Here is a 15,808-nt window from a genome sequence, read left to right as displayed (position 1 = left end):
AAAAAGCAGAGACATTACTTTGCCAACAAAGGTCCGTCTAGTCAAAGCTGTGGTTTTTCCAGTAGTCCTGTATGGATGTGAGAGTTGGACTATAAAGAAAGCTGAGCACCAAAGAATTGATGTTTTTGAACTGTGGTGTTGGAGAAGAGTCTTTTTGAGAGTCGCTTGGACTGCAAGGAGATCCAACCAGTCCATCCTAAAGGAAATCAGTGCTGAATAGTCATTGGAAGGACTGATGCTGAAGACACTAACTCATGTCCGACTGTTTTGCGACCCCGTGGACTTTAGTCTGCGAGGCTCTACTGTGGCCACCTGATGCAAAGAACTGACTCATTGAAAAAGATCCAAATGTTGGGAAAGATTGAAGGTAGGAGGAGAACGGGGACGACAGAGGATGAGATGGTTGGATGGCATTACCGACTTGGTGGACATGAGTTTGAGCAAGCTCTGGGAGTTGGTGATGGACAGAGAAGCCTGGCGTGCTGCAGTCCATGGGTCGCAAAGAGTTGGACACGACTGAGCGACTTAACTGAATTAAGAGATTTCCCTTTTCCTTTGAATTGCCATAGCACCTTTGTCCAAAATAATTGGCTGTGTCTGGATTTGTTTCTGGGTCCTTTCTTCTGATCCATTCATTTATATGTCTCATCATTTAGCCAGTAATTGCACAGTTTTAATTGCTATGGATTTATGATGTCTTAAAATCAGGTAGTTTAAGTCTTCCAATTTTATTCGTTTTCAAAATTGCTTTCACTATTATAAAATTTATAAGGAAATAAGAACAATTCTACAGTCAGAAGAGTAAGCTGGAATTTGGATTAGAATTTCATCAAATCTTTCGCTCAATTTGGGAGGAACTGACTTCTTAACTTGGGCTTCCCTGGTGGCTCAGTGGTAAAGAATCTGCCTGCCAATGCAGGAGAGGCAGGTTTGGTCCCTGGGTCTAGAAGATCCCTTGGGGAAGAAAATGGCAACCTACTCCAGTATTCTTGCCTGGGAAATCCCATGGACAGAGGAGCCTCGCAGACTACAGTCCATGGGGTGGAAAAAGAGTTGGACATGACTTAGTGTCTAAACAACATCACTGACTTCTTAGTCATTCCTGCTGTTTATGGACATGGTATATAATATGTAATGTAATATATGAACTTATTTGGGTCATTTTTAATTCTTTTTGTGTAGCCACTTTGCTTCTTATATATTTTTTGGTTTTTTAAAACCCACTTGGTGATTTTCTTTCTTTCTTTTTTTTTTTTTTTTTTTTTGATGGGTGACAACTTTATACTCCTAGCTATCACTAACTGTACTGTTAGAGATATGGAATTGTAGAAGACCAGACAGCAGACACAGGAAAATATCAATCTTCGTTATTTTGCCCATTTTTCATTATGTGTACACATCAGGTTCTTCACATGAAAATGAATAGAATATTCAGAAACTTGTAGACATTTGGTATCAAGGTAGGAAAGTTTGAGTTGATTAAAATTTTGAGATTTGGTAATGGTGTGAAAATGTTTTCTTTACATTTACTTCATATATCCAGTATAACTTATATACAGAATGAACCAACCATATAATATAAACCCTATTTACATAGAGTTTTGGTTTAAAACATATATAAATAAGAGCTCTATTATTTTCTTTCTGTACCATAGTATTATCTTTCTACTAGGTAACTACATTTATTGGATAGTTACAAATTAAGTGTGCTTTGGTATATTGTTTTTGAAAGTGTCATATTCTAGTGTTTTGCATGGCGTTAGTATCTGGCAAAATACAAACATGCTCAGGAGGAAATTACAGGTCTTGTTTTGAAATGGATTCGTAGATTTACCAAGTGTAATGTGTTTAAACTTTCCATTATCCCAGTAAAATAATGTTTTTTTTCTTAATTGTAACAGACATCAGACACCCTGAAGAGCTTTCTCTATTGAAAAAACCCAGAGATCCAACAAAGAAAAAAAAGAAAAAGCTAGATGACCAATCTGAAGATGAGGCACTTGAACTAGAGGGGCCTCTTATCACTCCTGGATCAGGTGAGTCTTTGACTAAGTATGGGTATGCCTCTGTGAGTGTGTGTGTATTTGAAATATAGTTGATTTACAATATTGTGTTAGCTTCAGGTATTGCAGCACAGTGATTCATTTATACACACATGTGTAGAATATATAGATCAGATCAGATCAGTCGCTCAGTCGTGTCCGACTCTTTGCGACCCCATGAATCACAGCACGCCAGGCCTCCCTGTCCATCACCAACTCCGGAGTTCACGAGACTCACATCCATCGAGTCAGTGATGCCATCCAGCCATCTCATCCTCTGTCGTCCCCTTCTCCTCCTGCCCCCAATCCCTCCCAGCATCAGAGTCTTTTCCAATGAGTCAACTCTTCGCATGAGGTGGCCAAAGTACTGCAGTTTCAGCTTTAGCATCATTCCTTCCAAAGAAATCCCAGGGCTGATCTCCTTCAGAATGGATGGGTTGGATCTCCTTGCAGTCCAAGGGACTCTCAAGAGTCTTCTCCAACACCACAGTTCAGAAGCATCAATTCTTCGGCATTCAGCCTTCTTCACAGTCCAACTCTCACATCCATACATGACCACAGGAAAAACCATAGCCTTGATTAGGCGAACCTTTGTTGGCAAAGTAATGTCTCTGCTTTTGAATATGCTGTCTAGGTTGGTCATAACTTTCCTTCCAAGGAGTAAGCGTCTTTTAATTTCGTGGCTGCAATCACCATCTGCAGTGATTTTGGAGCCCCCAAAAATAAAGTCTGACACTGTTTCCCCATCTATTTCCCATGAAGTGATGGGACCCGATGCCATGATCTTCGTTTTCTAAATGTTGAGCTTTAAGCCAGCTTTTTCACTCTCCACTTTCACTTTCATCAAGAGGCTTTTGAGTTCCTCTTCACTTTCTGCCATAAGGGTGGTGTCATCTGCATATCTCAGGTTATTGATATTTCTCCCGGCAATCTTGATTCCAGCTTGTGCTTCTTCCAGCCCAGCGTTTCTCGTGATGGACTCTGCATATAAGTTAAATAAGCAGGGTGATAATATACAGCCTTGATGTACTCCTTTTCCTATTTGGAACCAGTCTGTTGTTCCATGTCCAGTTCTAACTGTTGCTCCCTGACCTGCATACAGATTTCTCAAGAGGCAGATCAAGTGGTCTGCTATTCCCATCTCTTTCAGAATTTTCCATATTTTATTGTGATACACACAGTCAAACACTTTGGCATAGGCAATAAAGCAGAAATAGATGTTTTTCTGGAACTCTCTTGCTTTTTCCATGATCCAGCGGATGTTGGCAATTTGATCTCTGGTTCCTCTGCCCTTTCTCCCTTCCAAGTACTAACCAGGCCCGACCCTGCTTAGCTTCCGAGATCAAACGAGGTCGGGCGCATTCAGGGTGGTATGGCCGTATACTCCTCTGCCCTTTCTAAAACCAGCTTGAACATCAGGAAGTTCATGGTTCACATATTGCTGAAGCCTGGCTTGGAGAATTTTGAGCATTACTTTACTAGCGTGTGAGATGAGTGCAATCGTGCGGTAGTTTGAGCATTCTTTGGCATTGCCTTTCTTTGGGATTGGAATGAAAACTGACCTTTTCCAGTGCTGTGGCCCCTGCTGAGTTTTCCAAATTTGCTGGCATATTGAGTGCAGCACTTTCACAGCATCATCTTCCAGGATTTGAAATAGCTCAACTGGAATTCCATCACCTCCACTAGCTTTGTTCGTAGTGATACTTTCTAAGGCCCACTTGACTTCACATTCCAGGATGTCTGGCTCTAGGTCAGTGATCACACCATCGTGATTATCTGGGTTGTGAAGATTTTTTTTGTACAGTTCTTCTGTGTATTCTTGCCACCTCTTCTTAGTATCTTTTGCTTCTGTTAGGTCCATACCATTTCTGTCCTTTATCGAGCCCATCTTTGCATGAAATGTTCCCTTGGTATCTCTAATTTTCTTGAAGAGATCTCTAGTCTTTCCCATTCTGTTGTTTTCCTCTATTTCTTTGCACTGATTGCTGAGGAAGGCTTTCTTATCTCTTCTTGCTATTCTTTGGAACTGCATTCAGATGCTTATATCTTTCCTTTTCTCCTTTGCTTTTCGCTTCGCTTCTTTTCACAGCTATTTGTAAGGCCTGTCCAGACAGCCATTTTGCTTTCTTGCATTTCTTTTCCATGGGGATGGTCTTGATCCCTGTCTCCTGTACAATGTCACGAACCTCAGTCCATAGTTCATCAGGCACTCTGTCTATCAGATCTAGGCCCTTAAATCTATTTCTCACTTCCACTGTATAATCATAAGGGATTTGATTTAGGTCAGACCTGAATGGTCTAGTGGTTTTCCCTAGTTTCTTCAATTTAAGTCTGAATTTGGCAATAAGGAGTTCATGGTCTGAGCCACAGTCAGCTCCTGGTCTTGTTCTTGCTGACTGTATAGAGCTTCTCCATCTTTGGCTGCAAAGAATATAATCAATCTGATTTCGGTGTTGACCATCTGGTGATGTCCATGTGTAGAGTCTTCTCTTGTGTTGTTGGAAGAGGGTGTTTGTTATGATATATTCTTTTTCAGGTTCTTTTCTCTTATAGGTTATTAAAAAATATTGAGTACAGTTCCCTGTGCTGTACAGTGGGTCTTCCTGTGTGTTTTTGATATCTGTATAAATGGACTGAATAGTCTGGAGAGTGGTCAGGTTAAAGAACGCTCTCCTTCTGCATCTTTTCCCTCAGTCTTTAAATCATCACTAGAGTCTGTCATGTGCGGATCATCGTGTCAGGTGTTAGTAGTTGAATCAATAATAAGAAAAGCTGGTTCTGTGCTCAGGAAAAGTCAAAAGGAGACTTGTACCTTAACTTGCCTCAGTTCTCGGCATTGCAGAAATTGGAGGGTTTTTTTAGCATTTAGTTCCATTTTGGGTGTATTTTGTGGAAACCACCACTAATTTAGTTAAGACATTATTACTTTTATCAGGTTACTTAAAACTTCTATGCTTTTCATACGCTAGTGTCTTAGTGCCTCTCTTGTTTCTTGAAGAAGCTTTCTCAGATTTCCTTCCGTTACCTCCCCAACCTGAATTAGGTATCCTGCTGTCATAAGTCACCAGACTTCTCTGTGTTTGGTATTATATCATGTGTTTTCCCCTAATAATTGTGAGGTCCTGCATGAAGAGACTGTTTCTTACCTTTCTGTTACTAGGAACTAACAGCGTATGTCATACAGTAGGAACATGGGCAGTGTCTGTTGAGAAGTTAGATGACTATCAATTAGATTACATGATTCTTTGGTTCCTGAAAATTTATTTTCCATGTTTCGATTGGCTGCACATTTATAAATCAGTTTCTTAGGATAGATCTTAGAAGCAAATAAATAAACTAATTTTGCTAATTCAGTTCATTCTTATTTTTTAAAATTCTGGGGTCATGATGATGGCAATGATAGTAAACAATGAACACAGACTTATGTATGCCCAGAACTATTTCACGCACTTTACCCATGGAAACTCATTTAATCCTCACTACAACCCATCGAAGTAGATTGTTATTATTCACATATAAGGATGAAAATATGGCACAGTAAGATTCAGTTCACTCGCTCAATCATGTCTGGCTCTTTGTTAACAGTAAGGTTAGGAGCCATAAAAAAGGCCAAGCACCAAAGAATTGATGCTTTCCAATTGTGGTGCTGGAGAAAACTCTTGAGAGACCCTTGGACTACAAGGAGAGCAAACCAGTCGATCCTAAAGGAAATCAATCCTGAATGTTCATTAGAAGGACTAATACTGAATCTCCAATACTCTGGCTATGTGATGCGAAGAGCCGACTCACTGGAAAAGACCCTGAAACTGGGAAAGACTGAGGGCAGGAGAAGAGGGAAGCCAAGGATGAGATGGATAGATAGCATCATCAACTCAGTGGACGTGAATTTGAGCAAACTCTGGGAGATAGTGAAGGACATGGAAATCTGGCATGCTACAGTCTATGGGGTCACAAAGAGTCAGACATAGCTACTGAACAGCAAAGATTAGGAACATCTAAGGTCACACACCTTGTAACCTTTATGTCACTGCTCATGTACTGATTATATCTGGGAGCTACCAAGAAATACGGTAGTCCTTACTCTTAAGTAATTTATAGGCAGTGGGAAACCATAGTTACTGTATTTAAAGAGGTAATACATAAATGTTAAATGAATATTATAGAAATAATGTTGTAAGAATTCAGAAGACAAAACAATTCCAAGTAGGGTGTATTCAGTTTTCAGGTTGGGAAAGTAAGTTTGTGAATTGGCTAGGATTCCAGTGGCTAGGATTTTGATAAGAAGAATAGGTGATCCAAGTAGAAAGAATGATATTAACAAAGAACATCCTGGCAAAAGAAAAGTACAAGATGTGTAAAGAAACCATTTGAGCCAGTTCATGGGGGAGAGACCTCCAAGGAACTTTTGGATCACACTGGAGGGTATTTAATGTCAGGCTGAGGAATATAGGCTAGTGCATTGTAGAGTCACTGGTTTCTGAATATGGTACAAAATGAGCAAATCATTACTTAGAAAGAATATCAATTTTAATTCCAGTAAAATGTGGAGGAGGGAATGAGGGGAAAGAGTAGTGGTAGAGCCTACAGACTAAGGAAGCCAAGAGAGTAAAAGAATGTGTCTGTCATTAGAATACAATTGAAATCTGATTTAGACTTGATGGTTTATGTAGATGAAGCCATGTGACAGTAGACAGACTCTCTGCTTTCAGTTGTTTTTTGTTTGTTTATTTGTTTAAATGAAAACTCACTCAGTTCTTAAGATGAAGAACTACATAGAAAGGTATATTTATGGGATGGTTTTAGAGTGGTTGAAATCAGGCAGGGTTGGTCTTAGAACTGCAAGGAAGAGCTTTTATATAGTGCTTTAAGAAAAAGACAATTAGAGACAAAAGATAATGAATTAAGACAAGGGAAAGCTACAAATATTTTAGAGTAAGTAACTGTGGGTTTCTTTTCTTTCTTGTTTTAAATTGAGGTGTTACATATAGTAAAATGAACAGATTTTAAATTATAGATTAATATTTGCCAATGCATACAACTTGTCACCACCCAGAACTAGGTATGGCATGTAACATGATACCAAGACCCCAGAAGGCCTTTTGCATGCCTTTTCCTGTGCCTCTCTCACCACAGAATAGTGTTGGGCTGGTTCTTGCACCTCATGTGAATGGAGTCATATACTGGTGTGCTCTCTTGTGTCTGTGAAGTGACTGTTTTCAGTTGAAGGAGTTTTTTTTTTTTTTTTTTTAATAGGTTTAGTTGTCTACATCCAAACAGTTTAAAAACATTTGAGGAGTTGATGTGAAATGCTAAGAAAGTACACAAAGATAATGATATGTAGAGGACTGATTATCTATAGAGAAGTCCCATACACACATGAAAAGTAATAAGAGATTAATTTTTAAAAGAAATACTAAATATCAAGTTTGCCTGCTTTTATGATTTGTTGGTCATATTAGTCAATGTTTGGACCAAATGCTGACAGATTTGATCAGTTGCATATTATGTTCATATAAATAGCAACAGGTCTGTACATCTCAGCTTATGACGTCTTCTGGGGGTCAGACACTGTGCTCAGTGCCACACAGAGGTTCCTGTACTGCAGGCTTGGTAAGGCATAGGTGTAATTTTCATTCTACTGAGGCAGAAACAGGCTCAGTTTCCTTTAGTGCCTATGTGCTTCCTGAATTATGAGCATCTATGTGAGCATGGTTAGCAATTATGTATTTATGTGTTTGTGTATTTTCATTTCATCCTTACAGAATATCTGTGATTTTGGTGGCATTATCCCCACTTTACTTACAAGGAAAGAACATTACAAGGGTTAAGTAATTGGCCCAAGGTCACAAAGCTAATCAGGACACAGCTAGGATTCAAATCCAGATTGGTCTGGGTCTAGCACTCATATGTCAAACCATTATGTAACATCATTTCTCCATTATTTAATATTTAAAGGTGAATACTTTGTGAAATATTGGTGTGTAAATTGTACTTCAACAAAGCTTTTTTTATTTAATGTTTTAAAAGGTAAAGGATCATGAGTGAATTAGTGATTCTCAGGCTTTAGTCAGATTCTTACACAGAAATATGATAAAATTCTGAGTGTTTACATACCTTGTTTACAGGCTGTGCTCAGGTGACACACTCTCTACTGCTTTGCCACTTGCTGGCTGTAACTAGGTAAATATCTATTCTCCAAGTACCTGTGAGGAGGGAACCATTTGAAGTAGCATGATCCCATGTCTGGGGAAAACAATTTTTCCATGTAAATTAACTTTACTGTTTAGTGCTGATTTACAGATCTGACAGAATGTGGTCCACTGTAGAAGGGAATGGCAAACCATTTCAGTATTCTTGCCTTGAGAACCCCATGAATAGTGTGAAAAGGCAAAATGATAGGATACTGAACTCCCCAGGTCAGTAGGTGCCCAATATGCTACTGGAGATCAGTGGAGAAATAACTCCAGAAAGAATGAAGAGATGGAGCCAAAGCAAAAAGAATACCCAGCTGTGGATGTGACTGGTGATAGAAGCAAGGTCCGATGCTGTAAAGAGCAATATTGCATAGGAACCTGGAATGTCAGATCCATGAATCAAGGCAAATTGGAAGTGATCAAACAAGAGATGGCAAGAGTGAACGTTGACATTCTAGGAATCAGCGAACTCATATGGACTTGAATGGGTGAATTTAACTCAGATGACCAGTATATCTACTACTGAGGGCAGGAATCTCTCAGAAGATATGGAGTAGCCATCATGGTCAACAAAAGAGTCCGAAATGCAGTACTTGGATGCAATCTCAAAAATGACAGAATGATCTCTGTTCATTTCCAAGGCAAACCATTCAGTATCACAGTAATCCGAGTCTATGCCCCAACCAGTAACGCTGAAGAAGCTGAAGTTGAATGGTTCTGTGAAGACCTACAAGACCTTTTAGAACTAACACCCAAAAAAGATGTCCTTTACATTATAGGGGACTGGAATGCAAAAGTAGGAAGTCAAGAAACACATGGAGTAACAGGCAAATTTGGCCTTAGAATACGGAATGAAGCAGGGCAAAGACTAATAGAGTTTTTCCAAGAAAATGCACTGGTCATAACAAACACCCTCTTTCAACAATACAAGAGAAGACTGTACACATGGACATCACCAGATGGTCAACACCGAAATCAGATTGATTATATTCTTTGCAGCCAAAGATGGAGAAGCTCTATACAGTCAGCAAGAACAAGACCAGAAGCTGACTGTGGCTCAGACCATGAACTCCTTATTGCCAAATTCAGACTTAAATTGAAGAAACTAGGGAAAACCACTAGACCGTTCAGGTCTGACCTAAATCAAATCCCTTATGATTATACAGTGGAAGTGAGAAATAGATTTAAGGGCCTAGATCTGATAGACAGAGTGCCTGATGAACTATGGACTGAGGTTCATGACATTGTACAGGAGACAGGGATCAAGACCATCCCCATGGAAAAGAAATGCAAGAAAGCAAAATGGCTGTGTGGGGAGGCCTTACAAATAGCTGTGAAAAGAAGCGAAGCGAAAAGCAAAGGAGAAAAGGAAAGATATAAGCATCTGAATGCAGAGTTCCAAAGAATAGCAAGAAGAGATAAGAAAGCCTTCCTCAGCAATCAGTGCAAAGAAATAGAGGAAAACAACAGAATGGGAAAGACGAGAGATCTCTTCAAGAAAATTAGAGATACCAAGGGAACATTTCATGCAAAGATGGGCTCGATAAAGGACAGAAATGGTATGGACCTAACAGAAGCAAAAGATACTAAGAAGAGGTGGCAAGAATACACAGAAGAACTGTACAAAAAAGATCTTCATGACCCAGATAATCACGATGGTGTGATCACTGACCTAGAGCCAGACATCCTGGAATGTGAAGTCAAGTGGGCCTTAGAAAGCATCACTACGAACAAAGCTAGTGGAGGTGATGGAATTCCAGTTGAGCTATTTCAAATCCTGGAAGATGATGCTGTGAAAGTGCTGCACTCAATATGCCAGCAAATTTGGAAAACTCAGCAGGGGCCACAGCACTGGAAAAGGTCAGTTTTCATTCCAATCCCAAAGAAAGGCAATGCCAAAGAATGCTCAAACTACCGCACAGTTGCACTCATCTCACACGCTAGTAAAGTAATGCTCAAAATTCTCCAAGCCAGGCTTCAGCAATATGTGAACCATGAACTTCCTGATGTTCAAGCTGGTTTTAGAAAAGGCAGAGGAACCAGAGATCAAATTGCCAACATCTGCTGGATCATGGAAAAAGCGAGAGAGTTCCAGAAAAACATCTATTTCTGCTTTATTGCCTATGCCTAAGCCTTTGACTGTGTGGATCACAATAAACTGTGGAAAATTCTTCAAGAGATGGGAATAGCAGACCACGTGATCTGCCTCTTGAGAAATCTGTATGCAGGTCAGGAAGCAACAGTTAGAACTGGACATGGAACAAGAGACTGGTTCCAAATAGGAAAAGGAGTACATCAAGGCTGTATATTGTCACCCTGTTTATTTAACTGATATGCAGAGTACATCATGAGAAATGCTGGACTGGAAGAAACACAAGCTAGAATCAAGATTGCCGGGAGAAATATCAATAACCTCAGATATGCAGATGACACCACCCTTATGGCAGAAAGTGAAGAGGAACTCAAAAGCCTCTTGATGAAAGTGAAAGTGGAGAGTGAAAAAGTTGGCTTAAAGCTCAACATTCAGAAAACGAAGATCATGGCATCGGGTCCCATCACTTCATGGGAAATAGATGGGGAAACAGTGTCAGACTTTATTTTGGGGGGCTCCAAAATCACTACAGATGGTGACTGCAGCCATGAAATTAAAAGACGCTTACTCCTTGGAAGGAAAGTTATGACCAACCTAGATAGCATATTCAAAAGCAGAGATGTTACTTTGCCCACAAAGTTTCTTCTAGTCAGGGCTATGGTTTTTCCTGTGGTCACGTATGGATGTGAGAGTTGGACTGTGAAGAAGGCTGAGTGCCGAAGAATTGATGCTTTTGAACTGTGGTGTTGGAGAAGACCCTTGAGAGTCCCTTGGACTGCAAGGAGATCCAACCAGTCCATTCTGAAGGAGATCAGCCCTGGGATTTCTTTGGAAGGAATGATGCTAAAGCTGAAACTGCAGTACTTTGGCCACCTCATGCGAAGAGTTGACTCATTGGAAAAGACTCTGATGCTGGGAGGGATTGGGGGCAGGAGGAGAAGGGGACGACAGAGGATGAGATGGCTGGATTGCATCACCGACTCGATGGACGTGAGTCTGGGTGAACTCCAGAAGTTGGTGATGGACAGGGAGGCCTGGCGTGCTGTGATTCATGGGATCGCAAAGAGTCGGACACGACTGAGTGACTGAACTGAACTGAAATCAAGATTTACTATGGAAGTAGAAAATTATTTCATTAGGAACTTTTCTAGGAAATCTTAAAGGCAGGTCGACAAAGGAAAAGTCGGTCCTAAGGTAATCGAGAAAATCAGGAAAATCACCATGCAGGATACCATTGTTCCTAACTAAAATTTGCCATTTTAAACATCAAAGCATTTTTTAAAAACTATTCTTTAATTATAAAAGTAATGAGTCTTTAATATTTATAGTAGGTGGTCCATACTGTAGTGCTTGTTAAATAAAGTCTTTGTTTTTCACCCTTATAGTTTTTAAGTTATCATTCTGTGGTGTCCAGCAAACTCATATATTTTGTTGCTGAGTACATATGCCACCTCATCGTACCCTTTATTAGTTTTCTGCTTCAAATATTTAATTTGAAATAAAATTAAGTTGGGCAATCAGGTTTAAATTGGGCAATCAGGAGTACAGGCCGGTTGAGATTGTCACTGAACTGGGACTTAAAAGGAGTTTAAAATGCACATACCCTCTGATCTAGTGCTGCTAGAATTGGGAAATAAGTATAAAAATGGTTATTGGAGTGCACTGTTTGCAGTAGCAGTGGTGACATCAGTAATAAAACTCTAAAATGAATAAATGCACACCGATTGGAAATGGCTTAAATAAGTTATGGTACCTGGGAGGCAGTGTGTTTAGCTGCAGTCGAGTCGGACTGCTGATTTATAGCTTGGCTCTGCAACTTAATAGTTCTTGACACTGGACAAATATATGAACTTCTCTGTGCCTCAGTTTGCTCCTCTCAAATGACGACATATGAGCTATTACTGTAGGCTGCCTAACAACAAATAGCAAAATGAAATGAAAGTATGGAATGTAGATTATACAAAGTATAGGTAAATAAGAAGGAAGGGAATCGATTGAATGGCTGATATTAGGTGTTGCGTAACGTAGGGAAATAGATTTTGTTTTAGAAACTTCATAAAGAAGTTTCATTTCCACACCTTATTTACATGTATCGTCTATAGCAGAATTTTCCTTTGCACATTTGAGCTGGAGTATTGTTCTCAGCCCTTTTATAAGTAATTCTTTCACAAAATACCCTTGTATTTTAAGGTTCTTTGCTTTACAACTAAATATTCCAGTTTTCTTCCTCAAAGGCTAAAAGGCAACATTACAGCCTTCTTTGTTTCTTCACATTCTACATGTTCACCTTCTACAAATTGTTTTAGTATTCTTTGGGAGAACACATTTAGAGGTATCAAATCAGATAACCCTGTGGTTAGTAAAATTTTTTTTTTGATTTGTTTTTTTATTTTTTTACTTTATGTTCTCTTCCTAGACTCTGTCTTGACAACTTTAAACATCTCTAGCCTTACCATCACTTTTTCATGGGTAGTTGTTTCTATCATTCTGTGCTTATGGGTGGTGTATAGTTAGAGATGACAGGAAAGAAATTCCTAAGCATATTCCTAAGTTAGGTAAGGAAAACAGCTATTTCATTAACAGCATCCATTAACAATGTGACACCCATTTATACATTTTCTTTTTAAAAATTATTACTACAGGATAAAATATATTAACAGAGTTGAAACTTTGAAGGGGATGTGCTTTTGCTTAATGTCATTCTGAATTTTTTTTTAAAGTCTTTATCAAGTCTCAATTTTTGTGGTTTAAATGACAGAGAATAGATCATCACTGGACTAATTTAAAAAATTTTTTTAATGTAGCCTCTTTTTTTAAAATAAGTATTTAAAAAAATGTATGCCTAGCCCTTTAACACTAAGGAAGCTGAAGATTAAAAAGATAACATCTCTGTAACTTCAGGGGATTAAATATAAAATGCACTTTTGTTAGCCTCTTTCTAGGGCAAAATTTATATATCCTTTTGCTTTAATATTTTATTTGTAACTGTTGGAGCCAGTTCAACTATTCATTGAGAAAACAACAACATAAAATTATTATCTTAATTTATGTGAATTTATTCAGTTACATTGAGCTGTCTTAAAACAGGGTATGGTGATTTCAGAGGGTGATAAATATACATGTTTGTCACTAAACACGTGCCAAGAGCACAACCTCATTTTTTTGCGTTGAACAAAAGCTCATTTTAGGTTATAGCTTCTAAGGTTCTTTACTCTTAAATTCACTTAAAATATTTATTTCAGTTTATGATTCACAGGAAAATCTGTTTTCCTTTTCCTATTTTCTTTTCATTTTCATTCTTTGTTTCTGTCTTCTATTGTTGCCTTTCCTTTACCTTCTGAACTCCTTTCTTTCCTTTTCTATAGGCACTGATGTTCTTTACATTGGCCCTCTGAAAGGTGAGCCTTGGCACAATTAAAAAACAAAAGTGTTGGTCTGTCTGCTTCAGCAATATCCTTAACGTATTCTAACTCTCTTGAACTGTTTTCCCTAGAATTTCTACCAACTTAATTATATTTTTGACCTTATTGTTACATGTTCTTAATGCTATTCAAGTAAAGTTAATTTCACATGTTTCTAAGACAGGTAAAATAATGTACTAAAGCTTTCCCTTCCAGAACGAAGTTTGTGTTTCACAATGTGTTATACATCATTATAGCATGTATTACTGGAAACTAAGATAACTATCCTTCATACTTACTACCTATTTTTCACATTATTTATTAGGAAGTATATATTCAAGCCCAGGACTTTATAGTAAAACAATGACCCCTACTTACGATGCTCATGATGGAAGCCCCTTGTCACCAACTTCTGCTTGGTTTGGTGACAGTGCTTTGTCAGAAGGCAACCCTGGTATACTTGCTGTCAGTCAGCCGATAACATCACCAGAAATCTTGGCGAAAATGTTCAAACCTCAAGCCCTTCTTGACAAAGCAAAAATCAACCAAGGGTAAGTTTTTGTTTCATTTGTTGTTGTTTTGCTATTATAAATTACAAGGTTTTTTTAAGTGAAGCATAGTTGATTTACAATATAGTGTTTCAGTTGTGCAGCACAGCAGTTCAGTTTCATATATATGCATGTGTGTCTGTCTGTCTGTATGTACAACTGAACACAGTTATACAATAGGTCCTTGCTGATTGTCTTATTTTATAAATAGTAGTTTGTATGTGTTAATCCTAGCCTCCTAATTTATCCCTCCCAACCAGGGTAAGTTTCAAAATATAGATACAATTTAAGAATTTCTTTATCTACATAGAGGTAGAAAGTTAATTCTGTCTTGCTCTGTTCCACTGTGTTTGTTAATTTGTCCAGGTGGCTTGATTCCTCAAGATCTCTCATGGAACAAGATGTGAAGGAAAATGAGGCCTTGCTGCTCCGATTCAAGTATTACAGCTTTTTTGATTTGAATCCAAAGGTACCGAGGGTTTAGAGGGGTCTCTTTTTGTTTCTCTTTGTTTCTTGGAAGTTGGTGGGTTAAGGAATTGCTTGGATATGGATAGCAAGTCTTGAATATAATACTAGAAACTCAAAACTTTGGACACAATTGCCGGTATTTTAAAGAAGTCTATTGTTTTAGTAGGTTGGAAGCATAACTGAACCGTTTTCTATTTGTTAAGATAATTGAATTGTTGGTTGATTTGTATTTTTAACTTGCTTTTATATTGAAATATAGTTGGTTAACAATGTTGTGGTAGTTGCTGGTGTATAACGAAGTAATTCAGTTATACATGTATCTGTTCTTTTTCAAATTCTTTTCCCATTTAGCTTGTTAGGTAATATTGAGCAGAGTTATCTGCGCTGTATAGTAGGTCCTTCTTGGTTATAACTTCTAAACACAGCAGTGTATACATGTCAGTCCCTAACTATTCTTTCTGCCACTCTTCCCCACTGGTAACCATAAGTTTGTTCTGTAAGGCTGTCTGTTTCTGTTTTATAAGTTCTTTGTACCACTTCTTTTTAGAATCTGCTTATAAGTGATATCATACCATACTTTTCTTTCTCTGTCTGACTTACCACTCAGTATGACAATCTGTTTCCTCCATGTTGCTGCAGATAGCATTATTTCATTCTTTTTTTAAAAAAGATTTCTGTATTTTATTTTAGTTTTGGCTGCACTGGGTCTTTGTTGCTGTGCGTGCTGGGCTTTCTCTAGTTGTGGCGCGCAGGCTTCTCTTGTTGCAGACCACAGGCTCTAGAGCGCATGAACTCAGTAGTTGTGGTGCTCAGGCTTAGTTGCTCTGCAGTATGTGGGATCTTCTGGACCAGGGATTGAACTGGTGTCCCCAGCATTACAACGCATATTCTTAACCACTGGATCACCAGGGAAACCCTGTTTTATTCTTTTTAATGATATTAATTATTAATATTATTAATTAATATTACGATATTAATATTCATAATATTCCATTGTATATATGTGTGCCACATCCTCTTTATCCATTCTTCTGTTGATGGATATTAGGTTGCTTCCATGTCT

General features: G+C 38.4%; 1 protein-coding gene across 7 annotated transcripts in view; it reads left to right on the top strand.

Annotated features, from left to right (window-relative positions):
- FERMT2 (FERM domain containing kindlin 2) overlaps positions 1 to 15,808 on the top strand; it is a 77,039-nt gene that overhangs the window by 41,312 nt on the left and 19,919 nt on the right. For 4 of the 7 annotated variants that reach the window (XM_070797615.1, XM_019968921.2, XM_019968919.2 and 1 more), the window contains exons 4-7: positions 1,902 to 2,036; positions 13,694 to 13,726; positions 14,055 to 14,280; positions 14,644 to 14,746. In XM_070797615.1, the coding sequence (XP_070653716.1) occupies positions 1,902 to 2,036; positions 13,694 to 13,726; positions 14,055 to 14,280; positions 14,644 to 14,746 (497 nt within the window). The remainder of the gene's footprint in view (positions 1 to 1,901; positions 2,037 to 13,693; positions 13,727 to 14,054; positions 14,281 to 14,643; positions 14,747 to 15,808) is intronic. The other 3 variants (XM_019968923.2, XM_019968922.2, XM_019968920.2) reach the window with 1 other exon arrangement.

Source organism: Bos indicus, chromosome 10 (genome assembly GCF_029378745.1).
Source record: "Bos indicus isolate NIAB-ARS_2022 breed Sahiwal x Tharparkar chromosome 10, NIAB-ARS_B.indTharparkar_mat_pri_1.0, whole genome shotgun sequence".
In the NCBI taxonomy this organism is placed as follows: domain Eukaryota; kingdom Metazoa; phylum Chordata; class Mammalia; order Artiodactyla; family Bovidae; genus Bos; species Bos indicus.
This window is presented reverse-complemented; position numbering and strand designations above follow the sequence as displayed.